This window comes from Eptesicus fuscus, chromosome 8, assembly GCF_027574615.1.
Source record: "Eptesicus fuscus isolate TK198812 chromosome 8, DD_ASM_mEF_20220401, whole genome shotgun sequence".
NCBI classification, from domain to species: domain Eukaryota; kingdom Metazoa; phylum Chordata; class Mammalia; order Chiroptera; family Vespertilionidae; genus Eptesicus; species Eptesicus fuscus.
This window is the reverse complement of record NC_072480.1, coordinates 79,411,294-79,428,687: the sequence shown is the minus strand read 5'-3', so window position 1 is coordinate 79,428,687 and position 17,394 is coordinate 79,411,294. Positions and strand designations below refer to the sequence as shown.

At 39.8% G+C, this 17,394-nt stretch overlaps 1 protein-coding gene across 1 annotated transcript in view; it reads right to left on the bottom strand.

Annotated features, from left to right (window-relative positions):
* Positions 1-1,672: 1,672 nt before the first annotated feature.
* The window catches only part of ZMAT4 (zinc finger matrin-type 4), a 248,788-nt gene continuing 233,066 nt past the window's right edge, over positions 1,673-17,394 (bottom strand). Inside the window, exon 6 of the mRNA XM_008143861.3 lies at positions 1,673-1,761. Within this exon, the coding sequence (XP_008142083.1) occupies positions 1,746-1,761 (16 nt within the window). The 3' untranslated portion in view covers positions 1,673-1,745. The remainder of the gene's footprint in view (positions 1,762-17,394) is intronic.

The following is a 17,394-nucleotide window of genomic DNA, read 5'->3' as shown; positions in this document are numbered from 1 at the left end:
TTATATCTGGAAGCTGATCTATCAAGGTTGGCAGAGACTCTCTGTAAAGCAAACGAGATCTATGTTCATAGACACGTCTGCACTATATTGGGTTATTAAAAACAAAAACAAAAACCCCTGAGGGCATGAGCTCACTCACTAAACACAAAGAGAAACAAAGACTTTTTTTCTTTTTTTTTACTTGGACAGTTGCTTATGTTACAGCAGAATTGACAAATAAAGCCTCATTTTACACATCTGAACAAAAGTCACCATAGGAGGTTTGCAGCTCGGTTGTGTGCTTTCCAAATCAGCAAAATAGTTTGTTCCCCATCAAACCTTCCTTCCTTCCAACAGGACAGCTGTGGCTGGGGTGGCTGCTCTTTCTGTAGTCATGGACACTGGCCATCTTGGTCCCTCCTGAGTGGGCCCTCCTCCAGGAAATGGTGCCAGATCTCAAATACCTTAATAACGACACTGTGCAGTTTCTAAGTCATTTCATTTATTGCTCACTGAGTTGTAACCGCCTTGGCTCTCTGTGGAAAAACAATAGGCGACAGAAAACCCTGACACAGGCAGATCAATTGCCTGTGGTCACAACATACAAAGGGCAGCCCCGGCCAGAGCATTGAGAAGCTTCATGAGTAGAAGCTAAATGCCCAGCTTTGCAGCCAGCCTGCAGGTCACCAAATCCAGTCTGATGGAGAAGATGGAACCTAGAGAAAGAGCCTTGTGATTTACACTCAGAGACACTCTGTTCCCCATCAGAGCAACACGGTTCCAGTCTGTCATACTGGCCACTGGTGTTTTTCCCAAAGTGATTGAAACTTGGCTCAATGAGAGCACTTCAGTGAGAAACAGAGGAATAGGGGACCTCATCATACCCAAGGCTGTCATTCTTCAGAATTCACCCACTTATTTCCAAATCACAGTACCCCACATCGAAGCCCATAAGTCAGGCCAGCTTCATAAGAAATATTCATTTACTTCTCTCCTGTTCTGGGATTTATAATTCTTCTTTTGGATGCCTTTGGGAAAACATTTCATCAAGGTCAACTGCTGTGAAGACATTTTTGCCTAAGAGGATCATCATGCAGGCAAACTAATTCTTTTCCTAAGCTATTATTTTGGCAGCTTGCAAAGAGGATTTGGCTTAACCTTGAGAAACTTTTTTTTGAATGATCAGAAAACAGAGATGATGATTTTTCTTTTATTTACCTTCTTCATTCTCGCTGTTCAGATGGCAAGGCTGGCTCACATTTTGTAAGGTGAGATGAGAAGGACCAGTGATTCCTTCCCGTTTAGGGCATGTTGCCACAGTCATGTTCCACATGATGAAAAAATAGTGCTTCTTTCTTGATAGAGGTGCTTTACATACAATCATCCAGGATTTAATAGAATAATTTTATATGTTAAAGAAATCTAGAATAAACTGGTTATTTAAATTTTTCCATTGTCTTTAAGTTTAAATGATGCTCTTACTGTTTGGTATAGGATTGTAATTTAGAACATGTGCTAAATATATTATCTGAAAAGAATTTAAAAATCCATCCAAACATCACAACTTACCACAAAATTAAAAAGAAGAAGAAGAAATAAATAAAGCTCATTTACTTTCCAAAACTAAGATTAGTCACATGTTAATCTGTGAATCCTCGTAAGAAATGTTCATTATTCAAGAAAGATTTCTCCTCTGGTGGTTGATAAGCAATTCTCCATGGCAGAGAAATCCTGATATTTTTTTCTCATCTTGATTGATGTTTTCACTACTTATTCTTCAGGCTATAAAACAGAAGAGAACATAGTCTTACCTTTTTTCTTAATTACTTATCTCTCTCTCTCTCTCTCTCTCTCTCTCTCTCTCTCTCTCCTCTCTCTCCTTCTCTCTCTTTCTTCCTCTCTCCCTCCCTCCCTCCCTTCCTATCCCCCACCCCCACATCATTTTATCCATCAAATTAAAATAAAGTTGAATTTATATAAGTCTTTTAAGTTCTAAATAATCTGTGTATATAATAACTCAATTACTAATGTCATCTCCATGTATGTAGAAGAAAATATATATCTTTGTAATGTCAATCCAGACACTAAATTCATTCTGAAAGTTGTTAAAATGAAAATAATAATTTAATTTTTATTTATGACATATTGCATATACCCATCTGTAAATTTCAGGTATCGCTATTTATAGAAACCTCTTGTTGGGAGGGGAGAACAACTTGGTAGCATTTAGGTTTCAAATTATTATAAACTTCATTTTCTATTCATCAAAAATTTTCTCTGTTAGGTAAATAGAAAAATTGTTTCTGGTTTTATTGTCAAGAAGTATTGATTTAAATCAAATAGAGAACTAATTTTTAAAGGTTCGTTAGTTTTGTTTTGCTTTATGGTAAACAGATACTCATTGATTGCATACCTACTATATCTCAAGAATTTCCCATTTATTTTACATGTTAATTTAATCCCCACACCACCTTTTATATGGATATTATTTCTCCCCATTTTAAAGGTGAAAACAGTGAGGCTTAAACTGACTATGTTAATGGCACAAGGTCATAGGGCTGTTAAGGGATAAGCGTGAACTCCGGGAAAGATCAGAATCAGAAGGCAAAGAGCTTGTTGACATTTGTGCAGGGTTTCCCTCGGGATATTGAAGGTGTCCTCTGGCTGCATCAAGACTGCCAAACAGTGTGTTGTAATAGTTGACTATTAACCCAAAAAGCAATATTCCGGGGGGAGGGGGAGTACAAATGTGCTGGAGCCAGTCAGAATCCCTGTATAGACCTGCCTTCCCTCATCACTAAGATCTAAATATCTTAGTGGAAAGCTGATAAGTGAAAATTCACAAGTGACAAAGAAAAATTCTATCACTAACCTGGAAGCACACAGCATATTTTGAAATGTTATTTTCCAAAACATAAAAAAACACACATGCTGAATAGTGTAGGTCTTAATAAAATATTCTTAAGAGACAAATAAGAATTTGGATATTATTGGTATAATGTAGACCAAAAGAAAACAGAGACATTATTTTTTAAATAGCTTTAAAATTTTGCCTCAGAATGACCATAGTAATCACAGCTACTTTTACATCGTTATACAACAAAACTTCCTATTTTAGAATCTCATATTCAGTTCCTGCTACCATGACCTATGAAAATTCTACAGTCGTTGCCACATGAATTCATGTGACATAAAGTTGGGAAGTTCTCACTAGACAAACAAGTATGATCTCATTTTTATAACCTGCAAAGATAAATATTTTTTCAAATTAAAATGAGTTTGAAGTGCAGTATCCAATGTAATAATAAGAAGACCAACATCCATGGCTGAGAAGTCTTCAGTCATAATGACATCTTTAGAGGAAACCAGAGAGAGTTGTTTATTTAACTTCCAGTAAAAGTGTTCTATTAAGAACTTAATTTCATAATGAGAAAGAATATCACACCCTTCCTTTTTATGGTCAATAAAACTATTCAGGTCCTTTCTGAACACATTGAAGTAATGACAAATTAAAATGCTTTCAATTCCAAGTAGCTTTCATAATTACTCATCCATTTCTGATATTGCTGGAAAGGCTCCTTCATATTATAGTTTGCATCCTATTTGACACAAAAGAACATGGAAAATTTTATCGCTATTTATAAAATGGAGCACCCAATCCAAGAAGAAATTTTTTTTCATCTGAAAGATAAGCTGCGTAATTCATGTATTTTCAGAAATTTCTTTAAATAGAAAATTGAAGAAAGGCATAGGGAAAAAAGAATTTATTATATAGTTTCCATCTGTGGTGAAAATAGTCTTTGTTTTCAGAGAGTTTTAAATTTGATTTGAGTTGAAGAGATAATTTCCATTTAATTGTACACATACCAATTACACTCATAGAGCTCACTTTATTTTCTTTTTCTTTTTTTAGCTTCATTTTTATTGTTGACACTATTACAGATGTCCCCATTTCCCCCTCCTTTGCCCAGTTCCACCCAGTCTCTAACTCCCCCTTATTTTCAACATATATCTGGAAAACATATCCTCTGTTTCACTTAAAAAAAAAAAAAAGTAACAAAATTATGAAGGACTTTTCTCGGGGTCTTGGAATGCAGTGAGAAAACCCTAGAACGATTTAGATGGGTACCTCCACCTTCCAAAAGAAGTTTCCATGTCAGTGAACTGTGAGAAGTTTCCATGTCTAATTTCTGTGAGCTCTAGCCCATTAAGGCTCCTGTCATACAGAGGGATGTGAAGGCCTTGCAGGACATGTATTGCATTCCAGGACCCCAACCCAAATGAGAATCACAATTGCAGGACCAGTTAAATGAAAAAGCTTCTCTTTTTACTAGTTACTTCTTTCCCCATTCTGACTTAGAAGGTTCAGGGAGAGGAGATGCTATAAACTGGTATCAGATAGTAGTCTTGTGTAGACTGGTAAGAACTTCTTAATACCTAAAAAGGAGTGTTAAATACTACAACTAAATTTTTCTCACCATTAAAAATTACCAGACATTTTTTAAAAAGTAAAGGGATTAAGAAGTACAAATTTGTATTAAAAATAGTTTGAGAAATGTAAAGTACAGTATAGGGAATATAGTCAATAATATAGTAATAACTATGTATGGTATAATGTGGGTACTAGACTTATTGGGTGATCATTTCATAAATTATATAAATGTCTGACCACTATGCTATACTCATGAAACTAATCCTACATAATAAAAGCGTAATATGCTAAGTGTCTAACAGATTGGTCAACTGTTTGGTCGACTGCTTGACCAGTCGCTATGATGCACACTGACCACCAGGGGCAGACACTTCAGACGATAGGTTAGCTTACTCCTGGGGTCCCACCAATCGAGACTGGGTGAGAGGGCCGGACCTGCCCTGGAGCCCTCCTACAGTCCCTCCCTGGCTGGCTGGCCCCCATTGGCCCCTATTGGGACTGGGTGAGATGGCCCCGATCAGCCCTGATTGCTGGCCAGGCCAAGAGACCCCACCCATGCACGAATTCGTGCACCAGGCCTCTACTATAAAATAATACTGAATGTCAACTGTACTTAAAAAAATTTTTTTAAGAAATCTGAGTAAACCCAATGGTTATATTAATTACTGAAACACTGGGTATGTACATTAGAATTAAATAAATAAAATAAAAATGGCCTGAAATGTATTCAGTCTTTTTGAAATATTACAAAGGTATGGGAGAGGGGTAGGGAAAGCATCTGACCAAGCATGTTTGAAGGTGGTGACTAGAGAAACATCTACTGATTCATTTGTCCCATGCTAAATTTAAACTGTGATACACCAATTAAAAAGCAAATCAAAACATCCTCAGCCATTATCAAGTCTCATTTCTGATAGCCAGGGAGCAAGTTTATAGTGACATGAAAAATGAAATTTTGGACCATGGCTTATAGGCAATGATATGGCCAGAACTTGTTAGATAAAGAGGGGTTATGTCCCAGACATTTTCCACAAATAAGTTGCTGAACAGTCATGACTTTTAACTTGTTCAACCTACTGCCTGAGATGTACCATGAATGACATCCAAGTACTTGTCACCTCTGCTCAATTTATTAAAATAGTACAAAAGAAACTAAATTAAATAAAATTGATCAAAGAAATTTTACTCTTTCTTTCCTGCATTCCCTAACTTGGCAAATAAGAATTTAAGGCAGAAATTCAGTGTTTTCCTAGGCTTGATTTTTCTTCCCATCCCATACAAATCACCTACAACTTTATTGGCTTCCTATTTCACTCTGAAATATGTCATTTCCTCTGCTCCCCCTGTCCCTGCCCTACTCCAGGGCATTAGTCTATCTGGCAACTTTGCAACCAGCTCTGCTGCTTTACTCATTGGTGTTGTAATGCTTCTCTGGGTTCCCATCACCTACGGCAGAAAAATATAATATACCAAAGTCATTTGTGATGTGACAGCTGCTTCTCCAATTCCATCTTTTTATAAGTCACACACCCCCACCCCCTTAAGCACTCTAAGCTTCATCACAGAATTACTTGAGGTTTTGCCCTGCTCCCATGTGCTTTTTTGGTTTGCAAAGGCTCTTCCTTCTGCCTGGAAACTCATCCCCCAACGCTTTACTTGCCCAGCTTTACACATCCACCTTAGTGATATCCTTTCCTGAACTTACTCTCGCCCAACATTTAAAATGTATTTGTAGTATTTTTGAATAGTCACTTAGAAGTAGAGAACAAAGCTTCAAGAATATACTCAAGCTACAGGAAGTGATACCAAGTAAACTGTTGTGCTTAAGAAAGGGATGAATGTTTTTTGCTTCTGATAAGAGTGGGTGGGCAGGGGGGTTGGGGGTAAGGAGAGGAGAAAGAGGAGAAGAGAAAGAGGATGTGGAAGCAGGGGGTGAGGCATGGAGAGAGTAGAACCAGAAAAAAGGCTTTATTGTGTGCATGGTGCTATTGCTGTATGATGTCCAAATCTTTGATAGTTGTCTAAATAAATAAAATACTTGCAAAATGTTAATTATTAGTGGAAGTCTATGTAGTCTGATTGATAAGAGGGAGGAAAGCATTCAAAGTTATAGGAGAGAAAGATGCAGGAAGACCATAAGACATTGGGAGTTACAAGCATAGGCGGGGCTTTGAATTCCAACAGACTATTAAAAACTTTGCTGGGAGTCCTATGCCAATCCAAGGTAACTGGGAGTGGGATGGATTTCAGCCAACATCTCTAACATACGGGTAACACAAGATGAATTTACTCAAATCCTTCTGAGGAAAACAAATCCTGTCTGCCATAACCATTGAATGAAAAAATAATATAAGAAAATTCAGGCTAATTCAAAGAACAATCAAATATTGTGAACATTCAAGAAACCAAATATTCAAAAGTATAGAATATTTAAAATGAATGCAGCTTTATCACTTCATAATAAATGTAGAGTAAGAAAACAGCCTTCTCTCCTCCATATAGGATTTGCATTGTTTATATGCAAATTAGTGTTCCTGATATGCTTGAAAACAATTTATTTCCTTAAGAAGGCAAACATTCTCTTTATAATCTTGTTTACACTATTCATTTGCTTTGCAAAGCATTTTTTTTTATAAAATTGCAAAAGAATGAAATGTTAGAGGCAGAAGGAACCCCAGGGATCATAGGAGAGTCCAAAGTCCTCACTTTACATATGAGAAACTTGATAAAGGCCCTGACACATTATATCCCCGCAGCATTGCCAACACCTATAACCTCACACCTGAGCCCCTTTGTCTGGGGGACTTCACTTCTCCTACCTTGGGGTTCTAGTCACAGCTGAGGCAAATGCAAACAGATCAAAGAACATCAGTCTCCTGGACAGATGCAAGAGAGTGCAGCCCCCCTGTTCAATGCACTTATAGAACTGGAGGCCTGTTTGTTTCAGAGCATATGCTATCATTTTATCTCCTGCAGGAAATCTTTCCTGATCCCCTCTTCTTCCTACCCTGTCCTAATTAGGCGCCCATCCTAAGTGCTTCCCTCTATTGTTTCTCCAGCCACATCATATTGCCTTCCTTTGTTTACTGACCATCTCCCCTTCAAAAAAGCCTGGGCCTGTGTCTTTGTCTGTGTATTCAGTTCTTGGATGAGGCCTGACACAGAATCAATGCATACATAACCTTCCCCAAATAAACACATAAAGAAAACTACAGAGGAAATCTATTGCCACATTGGGAAGAAGCCTAACTCCCAGATACTCACAGTCCTCATTTCCTGTTCTATCCTGGGCAAGTCCATTCTCATCCTGCATTTTCAGAGAACAAAAACAATTAAGTATTTAAAGCATCTCGATCTCTATTGCTATCTTCTACTCTTCTTCTAATCTATATATATAAAAGTCCAGCGACCAGAATGGTGGGATGACCAGAATGACCAGTGGCTATGACACACACTGTGGCAGCCAACCAGCCTGATCCGGGCCCAGATTGGGGGCGGGGCTATCCAACCACCCGTGGCCCCTACCCCCCACAGGCCGGACCCCACCCATGCACAAATTCATGCACCGGGCCTCTAGTAAAGAGATAAAGGGCTGATGATGTAAAGTTAGAAAACTTGGCTTTAAACTCCAACACCAATTGTTACTAGTTCTATATTCATGTACAATATTTATAATTTCACTTAGTCTCAATTTATCCATGTGTAAAACAAAGACATCAATAATTATCTTCTGCAAAGGAGTGTCATGAGGCTAAATGAGATAATGTACATGAATGTGGCAAGTTGCCTGCTTATGCTTTATGCCAAGTATATTCTTAATAAATTAGCTTGCTTTGCCTCAACACTGCTTCTGTCATTTGTCAGAATTCTTTCCCCTATAGTCATAGGGGGCTCTCCCCTCCTCATCTCTTGTCTCTCTCATGAGAAAGAATTCTGACAAATGACAGAAGCAGTGTTGAGGCAAAGCAAGCTAATTTATTAAGAATATACTTGGCATAAAGCACAATCAGGCAACTCAGCTAATCTGAATGCCCCAACTGGTGGGTATTCAAGGGCTTTATAGTTTTCCCCTCTATAGGTTTCAAGGTCCCCCTTTTACAGTGTTGTGGCTTTTATCAAAATTTATGAAAACATCTGGTGACTTAATCTTGGCAAGTCCCAAGACTGCTGACTTCTTTGTTCAGTGGGTAAGAAAAACTTCCCTCTTTCTCCCCCCCTCTTCCCCTTCCCCTTCTCTAGCAGCTATCTACCTACCTAACATTCCCCCTTCAAGTGAAACCATCCAAATGCTTTTGGGGTTTTTGTTATTTGTCCCAACACTTCATTTGTCTTTGGGTTTAACTGGCACAAATGACATTAATTGGGTCTTTGTTCTCTATTTTCCCAGGCCAGGGAGATTTAAACTATGCATTCTCTGTATAAACCATTTGCTCTAGAATGTCCTTGGTTGGGGAGGATAACCTCTTATGATTCACAAACTGGCTGTTAGCTGCCCAAGCTGCTTGGCCTTGTTTAATTTTCTTGTCTCAGTTTCTCCATTTCTCTTGCCAAGATTTTTTCTAGCTTCTTACTATCCTGCCACTTAACCACAAAAAATTAGAGATTCTTATGATATTATCCTTGTTCTTAATCACTTGAAAGAAAATTTTCTGATGTGGCTGTAATATAATAAAGACTTCATCTGGTTTTTGTCCCAAGTCTTTGGGTGAAGGTCCTAAACCCTTGGAATTTCCTAATTGATTGGAGAGTCTTTGTTATTCATGGTGGGCCCTGGTAGTTTATGTTAATGAGGTGACTCATGGTTAGTCCTTAGATAATTTCAAGATGGGACTGTAAAGACCAACCATGGAATTAGAGGGATTAGACTCTAGCCTAATGATAATAGCTTACCTCTGGAGAGGGGAGAAAGGCTGGAGATAGCCAATGATTCAACTGACCAGGCCTAAGTACCAAAACCCCAATCAAAATGCTGGACAGTGAAGCTCGATTGAGCTTCCTGCTTGGAGAACACATCAATGTACCTGGAGAGTGAGTGGTGCTTCCTGACTCTACAAGGAGAGGGCACAGAAACTCTGTACTTAGGATCCTCCCAGGCCTCACCCCATGCATTTTATCTGCTCCTGATTTCTAACGATTGTAATAAAGCTATAATCATAAGTCTAGCACTATCCTGAATGTCGCAATTCCTTCTAATACATTGTTGAACCCGAGTGAGAAACCTGGAATTTATAGCCACTTGGTCAGATATGTAGATAGCCTGGAATCCCAAAAGATTGTAGCTGGTGTCTAAAGAAGGGTGATTTTAGAGAGGACTGTGCCCTTATCTGTTAAAGTCTATTAACTCCAGGAAGTTAGTGCCAAATTGCATTGTTTTATTGCAGTAGCAAACCTATCTGCTTCTGCTTCTGTGGTAGTGGACAGAGCCCAACACTAGTTCCCTGTGGCGCAGGCACTGGGAAGGCTCAAGATGCTAGACCAGGAACTTCTCTGCAGTGTAGCATATGGCAGGTGAGTAGTGAGTGTCAGAGAGTGAGTTTTACCATCAGATGCTGAACCACAAATCCCAGAGCTCTGTGGCCATTATCTCAGTTTCCTCCTCTATAAGATGAGGATGATGTAACAATAACACAGATTTCAAATGGCTGTTATGAAATTAAATGAGTTGATACCTGAAATTACTATATACCTTATACATATGGAACAACAAATAAATGTTGCATTTTATCATTATTAGTATTAGAATTATTAACTCATTACCTTGCCCTCTGCTTCAGGCAAAGTCAATTATGTCTGGTACCCCAGCTGGCTTGCTAGTGGTAAAAATACAACTAACATGATAATACAATTTTTATAATAAATTATCTTTCAATTATTACCAAAACCCCAAAACATTATGTGATGGAATGAATAAACTCAGAATCAGCATTAAATTAGTATTTATAGAGTGTCGGCCATCAGACTGAAGGATCCCAGGTTTAATTCCAGTCAAGGGCATGTACCTTGGTTGCAGGTTCCCCAGCGGTGGTCGGGGTGCATGCAGGAAGCAACCAATTGATGAGTCTCTCTCACATCGATGTTTCTCTCAATCTCGCCCTCTACCTTCCACACTCTCTAAAAAGCAATGGAAAACATCCTCAGATGAGGATTAACAAAACAAAAACAAAAAAATTAACATCTAGACCTGGATTTACCACAAACTAGCTATACTGTAAGTGTCATTTCATTTCCCCAAGCCTCAATGTCCTCATCTATTTAATGAAGAGATAGACCAAGTCATTCCCTGGGCCCCTTCACCTCTGACATGCTGAAACCCTGTGGCTGGGCCAAGGTCACTGAAGCAGAGATAGACCCAATCCTTTAAGTCATTCAATTCCAAGTTCAGCAGTTTTATGTCAGCCTCATCTAAATTATTACCAACTCCAAAATGACAAATCCACACACAGAGAGGATTCTATACTAACTTTCTTTTTTCCCCCTTTTACCCTTTAGGCTCAGAGCTCATGTTCTAACTAGAACTATAAACACAGCCAAACTTTCAGCAGATGTCCAAATCCACGACTGAAAACTATCAACACATATTTTCAAAGAGCCAAAGTCTGTGTTATAAATGTGTTGATCGGTCAATGAAAGGATTAAGAAAGTCAGCATGTCCTCAAGGGAGAATTTCTGGGAGATGATGGTCTGGTGCAGCATCCTTCAGGGTATCCAGCTCTGGACCAAAACAAAACAAAACAAGACACATACTACAAAGGGCAATAATGTCTGCAGTGTCTGTGGTAGGCAAACTCAATGATGTGGAGACAATTCAGTCACATCTAGGAATCATCCTAGTAAAAATTGACTGTGATGTCTCACTTTAAAGAACTATACCTTCCACAGTGTCCCAGTAGGACATTTATGATACAGTGTGAAGTATACTACATTGGCGTGGAGTCTGGGATCCTGGGGTCAGTTGACACAATCTGAGTCATATAATTAATAAAAATGACTTTACCTATCTGAGCCCCAGTTCCCTAGTCTCTAATTTGAGCATAAGATATTTGCTGCATAGGATTTTTGTGAGGAATAAATGGGTTGTGAACCTCTGTACATGGTAAAAGTAGTGGCAAAGCTATTGAAATGTAAATCATTACACGATAACTTTATATATTGATGTGACTTTGTTAATCTTTAAAGGCTATTTTATATATTTTAATTGAGATAATGTAGTGGGAATAATATACTAGCTAACTACAACATTATCATTGATTTGTTTATATGATAAATCTCTGTCACCATGGCCTTCCAAAGTGTCTATGGATTTGACTCTAATATACTTAAACTCTTGGAAATAAGATGTGGGTAAGGCTGGGGCTGATGAAAACTTTGGCCTATGTAGTCAGGAACTATGAAGGGCAATGAATGGAGTGTGGAGGAAAAGAACGGAACAGAAGAGTCCACCAGGTAGATTTGCATTTATGTATGGGACGGGCTGTTGAAATATATTTCCATCTCACAACTTGGTCTTGACCAGCATTAATGAACTTATGATTCACAAACTGGCTGTTAGCTGCCCAAGCTGGATTCTGTGAGACAATAAATGTAGGTGTTTCGAGCCACTAAATCTAAGTATAATTTGTTAAGGTTATTTAGCTGAGGAGATTTTCAAGCTGTGTTTAAGGTGCCATTTTGTTTTTTCTTGCTATTATGTTAGCTAGGAAGTTAGACATGAGTGGCTGGGGTGGGGCCTGCCCTGAGGTTCTGAAAGGTGTCAGACCAACATTGCCTTCAGACCCCTTCTCTATGGGCAGCCCAGCAGCCAGCAGACCACCAATGGGCAAGTTCAGAACCATCTGGTTCTTGGCATGAGCACAAAGGAAAATGACAAGACCTCAATGTGACCTTACTAGGGCCCTGGGCTAATTCTAATAAAATTTGCATTACAATTTTGACCCCTCCCCCCATGAGTTTTTCTGTATGCACTATGGGCAAGAGTATGCTCAGAAGAAATACGGTTATATAACACTTTTCTGTCAATCATCCCTGGATGCCAATGAAAATCTCTATCCAGAAAATCCCTCATTTAAACCATATAACCCAGGAAGTTCAGGGCCATTGTTTCTCTGGACTGCCCTGCTCCTCACTGGGAGTGTATTTGCAATAAATCTCACTTTGCTTTACTTTCATTTTCGTTGGCCTTAAAATCTTTTCTGTGTCAATGAGGAGAACCGAGGTCCCAGCTGGTAACCCCAATCAGTAACATTTAGAATAAACTGCAGGAGTAATAAATTGTAGGAAGAACTGTTAAACAGAAAGGAAGCAAGGCTTGATTTTGAAAATTCTCAGTCTCTCTGGACAACAGAAGATGCTGAAATTAAGGCACGGCTTCTAAGTATTACCAGGAAAATGTGATCTAGAGATAAAGCTAACCAAGACTGCCTCACCCTGGGTTAAGACTTTAAAAAGGCAAAAGGATCAGACTGTTCCTAGGTCCCACACAAGAGCCTTTAAAGAGATTAAGGGTGTCCCTGGATGGAACAATAGGGCTTCCAGGAAGTGTAAGGGCATTGTCTTTTAGCCTTCTTAACAGGATCCAAAGCCAGAATAAGAGATGTGTGGGTGTGACTTTTTTTCCTGGTGCAGTGAACACCAATAAGATTCACAGAAATCCTGGAGATTTTGAGAAAATTATCTACTCCTTTCAGTCTAAAATGATAAAATGATATCTGAAAGGAATAGAAACAGCACAAAACGAAAAGAGGCCGGTAGACCCAGAAATTCTACTGGCAGGAAGCAGGCCAAGTGAAGTATTTGGGTGTAAAAATGTGCTAACTTGCATGCAAAAGGAAAGATGTCTCTGAGGGCAGGCCAAGGTGAGCTGCTTCTGAAATGGCTAACAAGGTCCGTGCATCCTGGTTGCCATGCCATGGTGTGATGCTCGCCTCTTAAGTGTGGGCCGGATCTGGAGAATTGCTTCCTACAAATGCAATATGAAGAGTATTATTTCAAGATGAAGTTATAAAAGGCTGTGGTTTCCATCTTGTTCCCACACTTTCTCTTGGCCCTGGCTTGCTTGCTCAGGTAGTTGTGAGCTGCCCAAGCCCTTAAATGCCTATGCCAGTGGTCAGCAAACTCATCAGTCAACAGAGCCAAATATCAACAGTACAACGATTGAAATGTCTTTTGAGAGCCAAATTTTTTAAACTTGAACTTCTTCTAATGCCACTTCTTCAAAATAGACTCGCCCAGGCCTTGGTATTTTGTGGAAGAGCCACACTCAAGGGGCCAAAGAGCCGCATGTGGCTCGCGAGCTGCAGTTTGCTGACCACGGCTCTAGCCAATAGTTTGTGAGGAAGAGAGACCCTGATTCCAACAACTCACAAGGAACCACATTCTGCCAATAATGATCTGAATGAAATCAGAAGCAGATTCACCCCTGCGGTAGCCTTGGTTGAAGCCCTGGGAGAAACCTGGAGCCAGAGAATACAGTTAAGTCCTGTTTAGATTCTGTGAGACAATAAATGTAGGTGTTTTGAGCCACTAAATCTAAATATAATTTGTTAAGCAATAGTAGATAAGTAATGATCAGTATTGTGCATTGAATTGTGTCTCACCCAACCCTAACCCAACCCCACAATTTATGTATATGTGAAATTCTAACCTCCAGGACCTCAGAATGTGACCTTTTTTGGAAATAGAGTCACTGCAGATGTTAAGATGAGGTCATACTGCAGTAGGGTGGGTCTCTAACCCAATATGACCAGTGTCCTTATAAAAAGGAAAATTTGGACACAAATATAAGTATACAGGGAGAATGCCTTGAGAGGATCGGGGTTATGCTGCCATAAGCCAAGGAACTATCAGAAGCTGGGAGAGAGTCATGGGACAGATGCTGCCCTAAAAGGATCTGGGAGCATGCTTCTGCCCACACCTTAATCTCAGACTTCCGGTCTCCAAAACAAATTGCTGCTGTTCAAGCCACTCAGTTGTGGTACTTTGTTGTGGCAGCCCTAGGAAACGAATAGTTATTAAATGGGAGATAAAGTGCTATTATGGAGTATCAAGCAGGAGAAAAACAACCAAAGAATTATTTACTCTGATCCCAATAGTCTCCTGAAATGCCAAGACACCCTTACCAAAGCCTAGGGGCAGGGCGAGGGGGGTAAGGGAGGAATCTGTGTCCCTATTCAAATGCCATCACCACCATGTCAGGAAGATGGGCTCTTCTGATCACAGAAGGTACAGGGCCAAGTCAATGAGTCATCCAGGTGGGCATGCCCCTTGCATCATGACCTCCTTCACACACCTCAAAAAGGTAAGTGGGGTAGAGTAAGCAAAGCAGAGCAAACCCCAAGGCACAATACAAAGGAAGGTCAATGGAAGAAGAATCTGTGTGCATCTCACCTCCTAAATAGATTTGTTCCTTAAAAAACACACACACACAAAATTGACTCCCATTTGTGTAAATTAATTTACAGAACTAGCTGACCCATTTAAAGAACCACAAAGTGAATCATTTTAACATGAAAAAATCATCTTCTAATGTACCTCTTACACAAGGTCATGCTCTGTGGAGAAACACCCTCCTACTCAGCTCCAAATGTAACTGAGTGGTCTCCCAGGTGTCAAGAACCATCAAGTCTCAAACTCTATACATATTCACTTTTAATTAATAGACAAAAAGAAATTGATTATGGAAAAACCAGGGCTGAAATGCAGACACTCTGATTAAAATTCATGCTGACTGCTCTCATCTAGTGCTGGCAAGTCCTGCTGGGGAAGAAAATCCTTTTTTTTTGTTGACTTTTTTAATACTGGAGAAGAAAGAATGCAGAAAGGAATTGCATTCCAATGGTCCTCAGAGGGAAGCACCGATTCCTGAGGCAGCATGATTATCTGCTTCCAGCCCGTGACCTTTACTCCTTGATGACTGACAGAGAGAGAAGGAAGAAGGAAACAAGGGCTCTCCAAGGCTCCCAGGAGCTGCAAGTGCTAGGAAGTCCTCTGCTCCCAGCTGATTGCTATCGAAATGTAGGCTGTGTGCAGAGCATAGAGCCACACTAAAATATGGCTCACTACAGCTTCTGCCAGGTCCTTGGAGCAGACTCAGACACATCCTGCCACTGGGGCCTAGTCTGAGTAGAGGACACATTTTTTTAAAAAAAATATTTTTTTATTGATTTTTTACAGAGAGTAAGGAAGAGGGATAGAGAATTAGAAACATCAACGAGAGAGAAACATAGATCAGCTACCTCCAGCACCCCGCCCACTGGGGATGTGCCCACAACCAAAGTACATGCCCTTGACTGAAATCGAACCTGGGACCTTTCAGTCCACAGGCCAACACTCTATCCAATGAGCCAAACCAATCAGGGCTAGAGGACACATTTTAAAAGCATTTCACACATACACACACACACACACACACACACACACACACACACACACCAAACTAACATGGAAAAATATGGAAATGCAATCATGATAAAGAGTGACATTTCTCAAGGTGCATCATTTGTGATATTTTGATTAACTCCCATGTGTAAATAGCAGAGCAGCTTATGTTACTAAACAGAAAACTCCAGTTAGACATCTGCTCCTGCCATCTAAATGGAACTCTGTATGGCCCCTGTGTGCCACTGGTTTTCCCACAATTTGTGGGTGTGATCCAACCTGGGTGTCAGGAAGATGGTCTCCAGTGATCTCCTGGCACTCCTGACACTTAACTCCTGTGACTATACAAACCCCCCACAGTTTTATTGTTGATCTCTTGGCCTCTCATACTGGTCCCTCACAGTTGGACTTCCTGACCAAAATTCAGAGTTTAGGAAGCAGAAATTCCCTGTATGGAAGCTGTCCCTGCTTACATGACAGTATTGAAGCTGGCCATTTGGAAAGAAAGGAAAGCACAATGTGGTGAAAAGGACATGTGTAGATCTTGGGCCAGACAGATCAGCATTTGAACTTAAGCCTTGCCATCTGCTGATCATGTGACTTTGGAAATTGTTTCAGCTTCCTCAAGCCAGTCATCTATCTCATCTATGACTGGGGATGTTAACGTTCACCCCTTAAGAGCCAAGCACTGCTATCATGTGCCAAGGGCACAGCAGAAAACCAAAGTATCAAAACCCTTGCCTTATATTTTAATAAAGAGACACCAGCAATAAATAAGAATAAATAAATTACCTGGTACGTTGCAAGGTATTAAGGAATATGAAGAAAAAAAATCAGGCCAGGAGATATGAAGAATGTGACAATAGGAGGTGCAATTTTTAAGAGTGGTCAGAAAACATGCCATTTGCATGTACTAAAAAAAATCACCAGTCAACCCATGGTTGTTGGGGAAAGAGCAGGTAGGGAAACAATAAGTGCAAAATTTCAGAGGAAAGAACCCTCTTGGGGTCTCCAAGGAGTAGCATCAGTGAGGCTGGAACTGAGGGAGAGAGGGAGAGAAGTGGGAGGAGGGCCAAGAGGTAACTGGAGTGGGAAGGTTTAGTGTGGGTAGGGCCTGCAGTTATTGTGCAGGCTTAGATTTTTATGGTGAACAAGATGGAAAACAATTAGTGTGTTTGAATCAAGGAGCAACCTGATTATGAAGGATTCAGTGAATTAAAAGATGAAGACAAAGATGAAGAAGAGGAGCGAGGGAGGAGCGGGGAGGTGAGGAGGAGGAAAAGGAAGAGACAGGAGAAATGATATAAAGTACTTAGCACATCTTCTGGGACAGACAGGTACTTTAAAAATGCTATTTTGAAGCCCTTTTCATACTCCCCAAGACTCTTCCCATTTGCCCAAGACTGATTTTTGTGTATGATTTTGGGTAGAAATTTTTATGTTTCCTGAATCAATGTCATGAAACTTAAATAATAGGGAAAACATTTGGGATCAAAGCATGATGTTCTACTAGAGATTCTGAGGATTTCTGTGGCTGACTGCTGCCTTGCTGGGTTAAGAAAGTCAGATAATGTTTCACCATCCATCATCAGTTGTCGAGAGATAAGAGT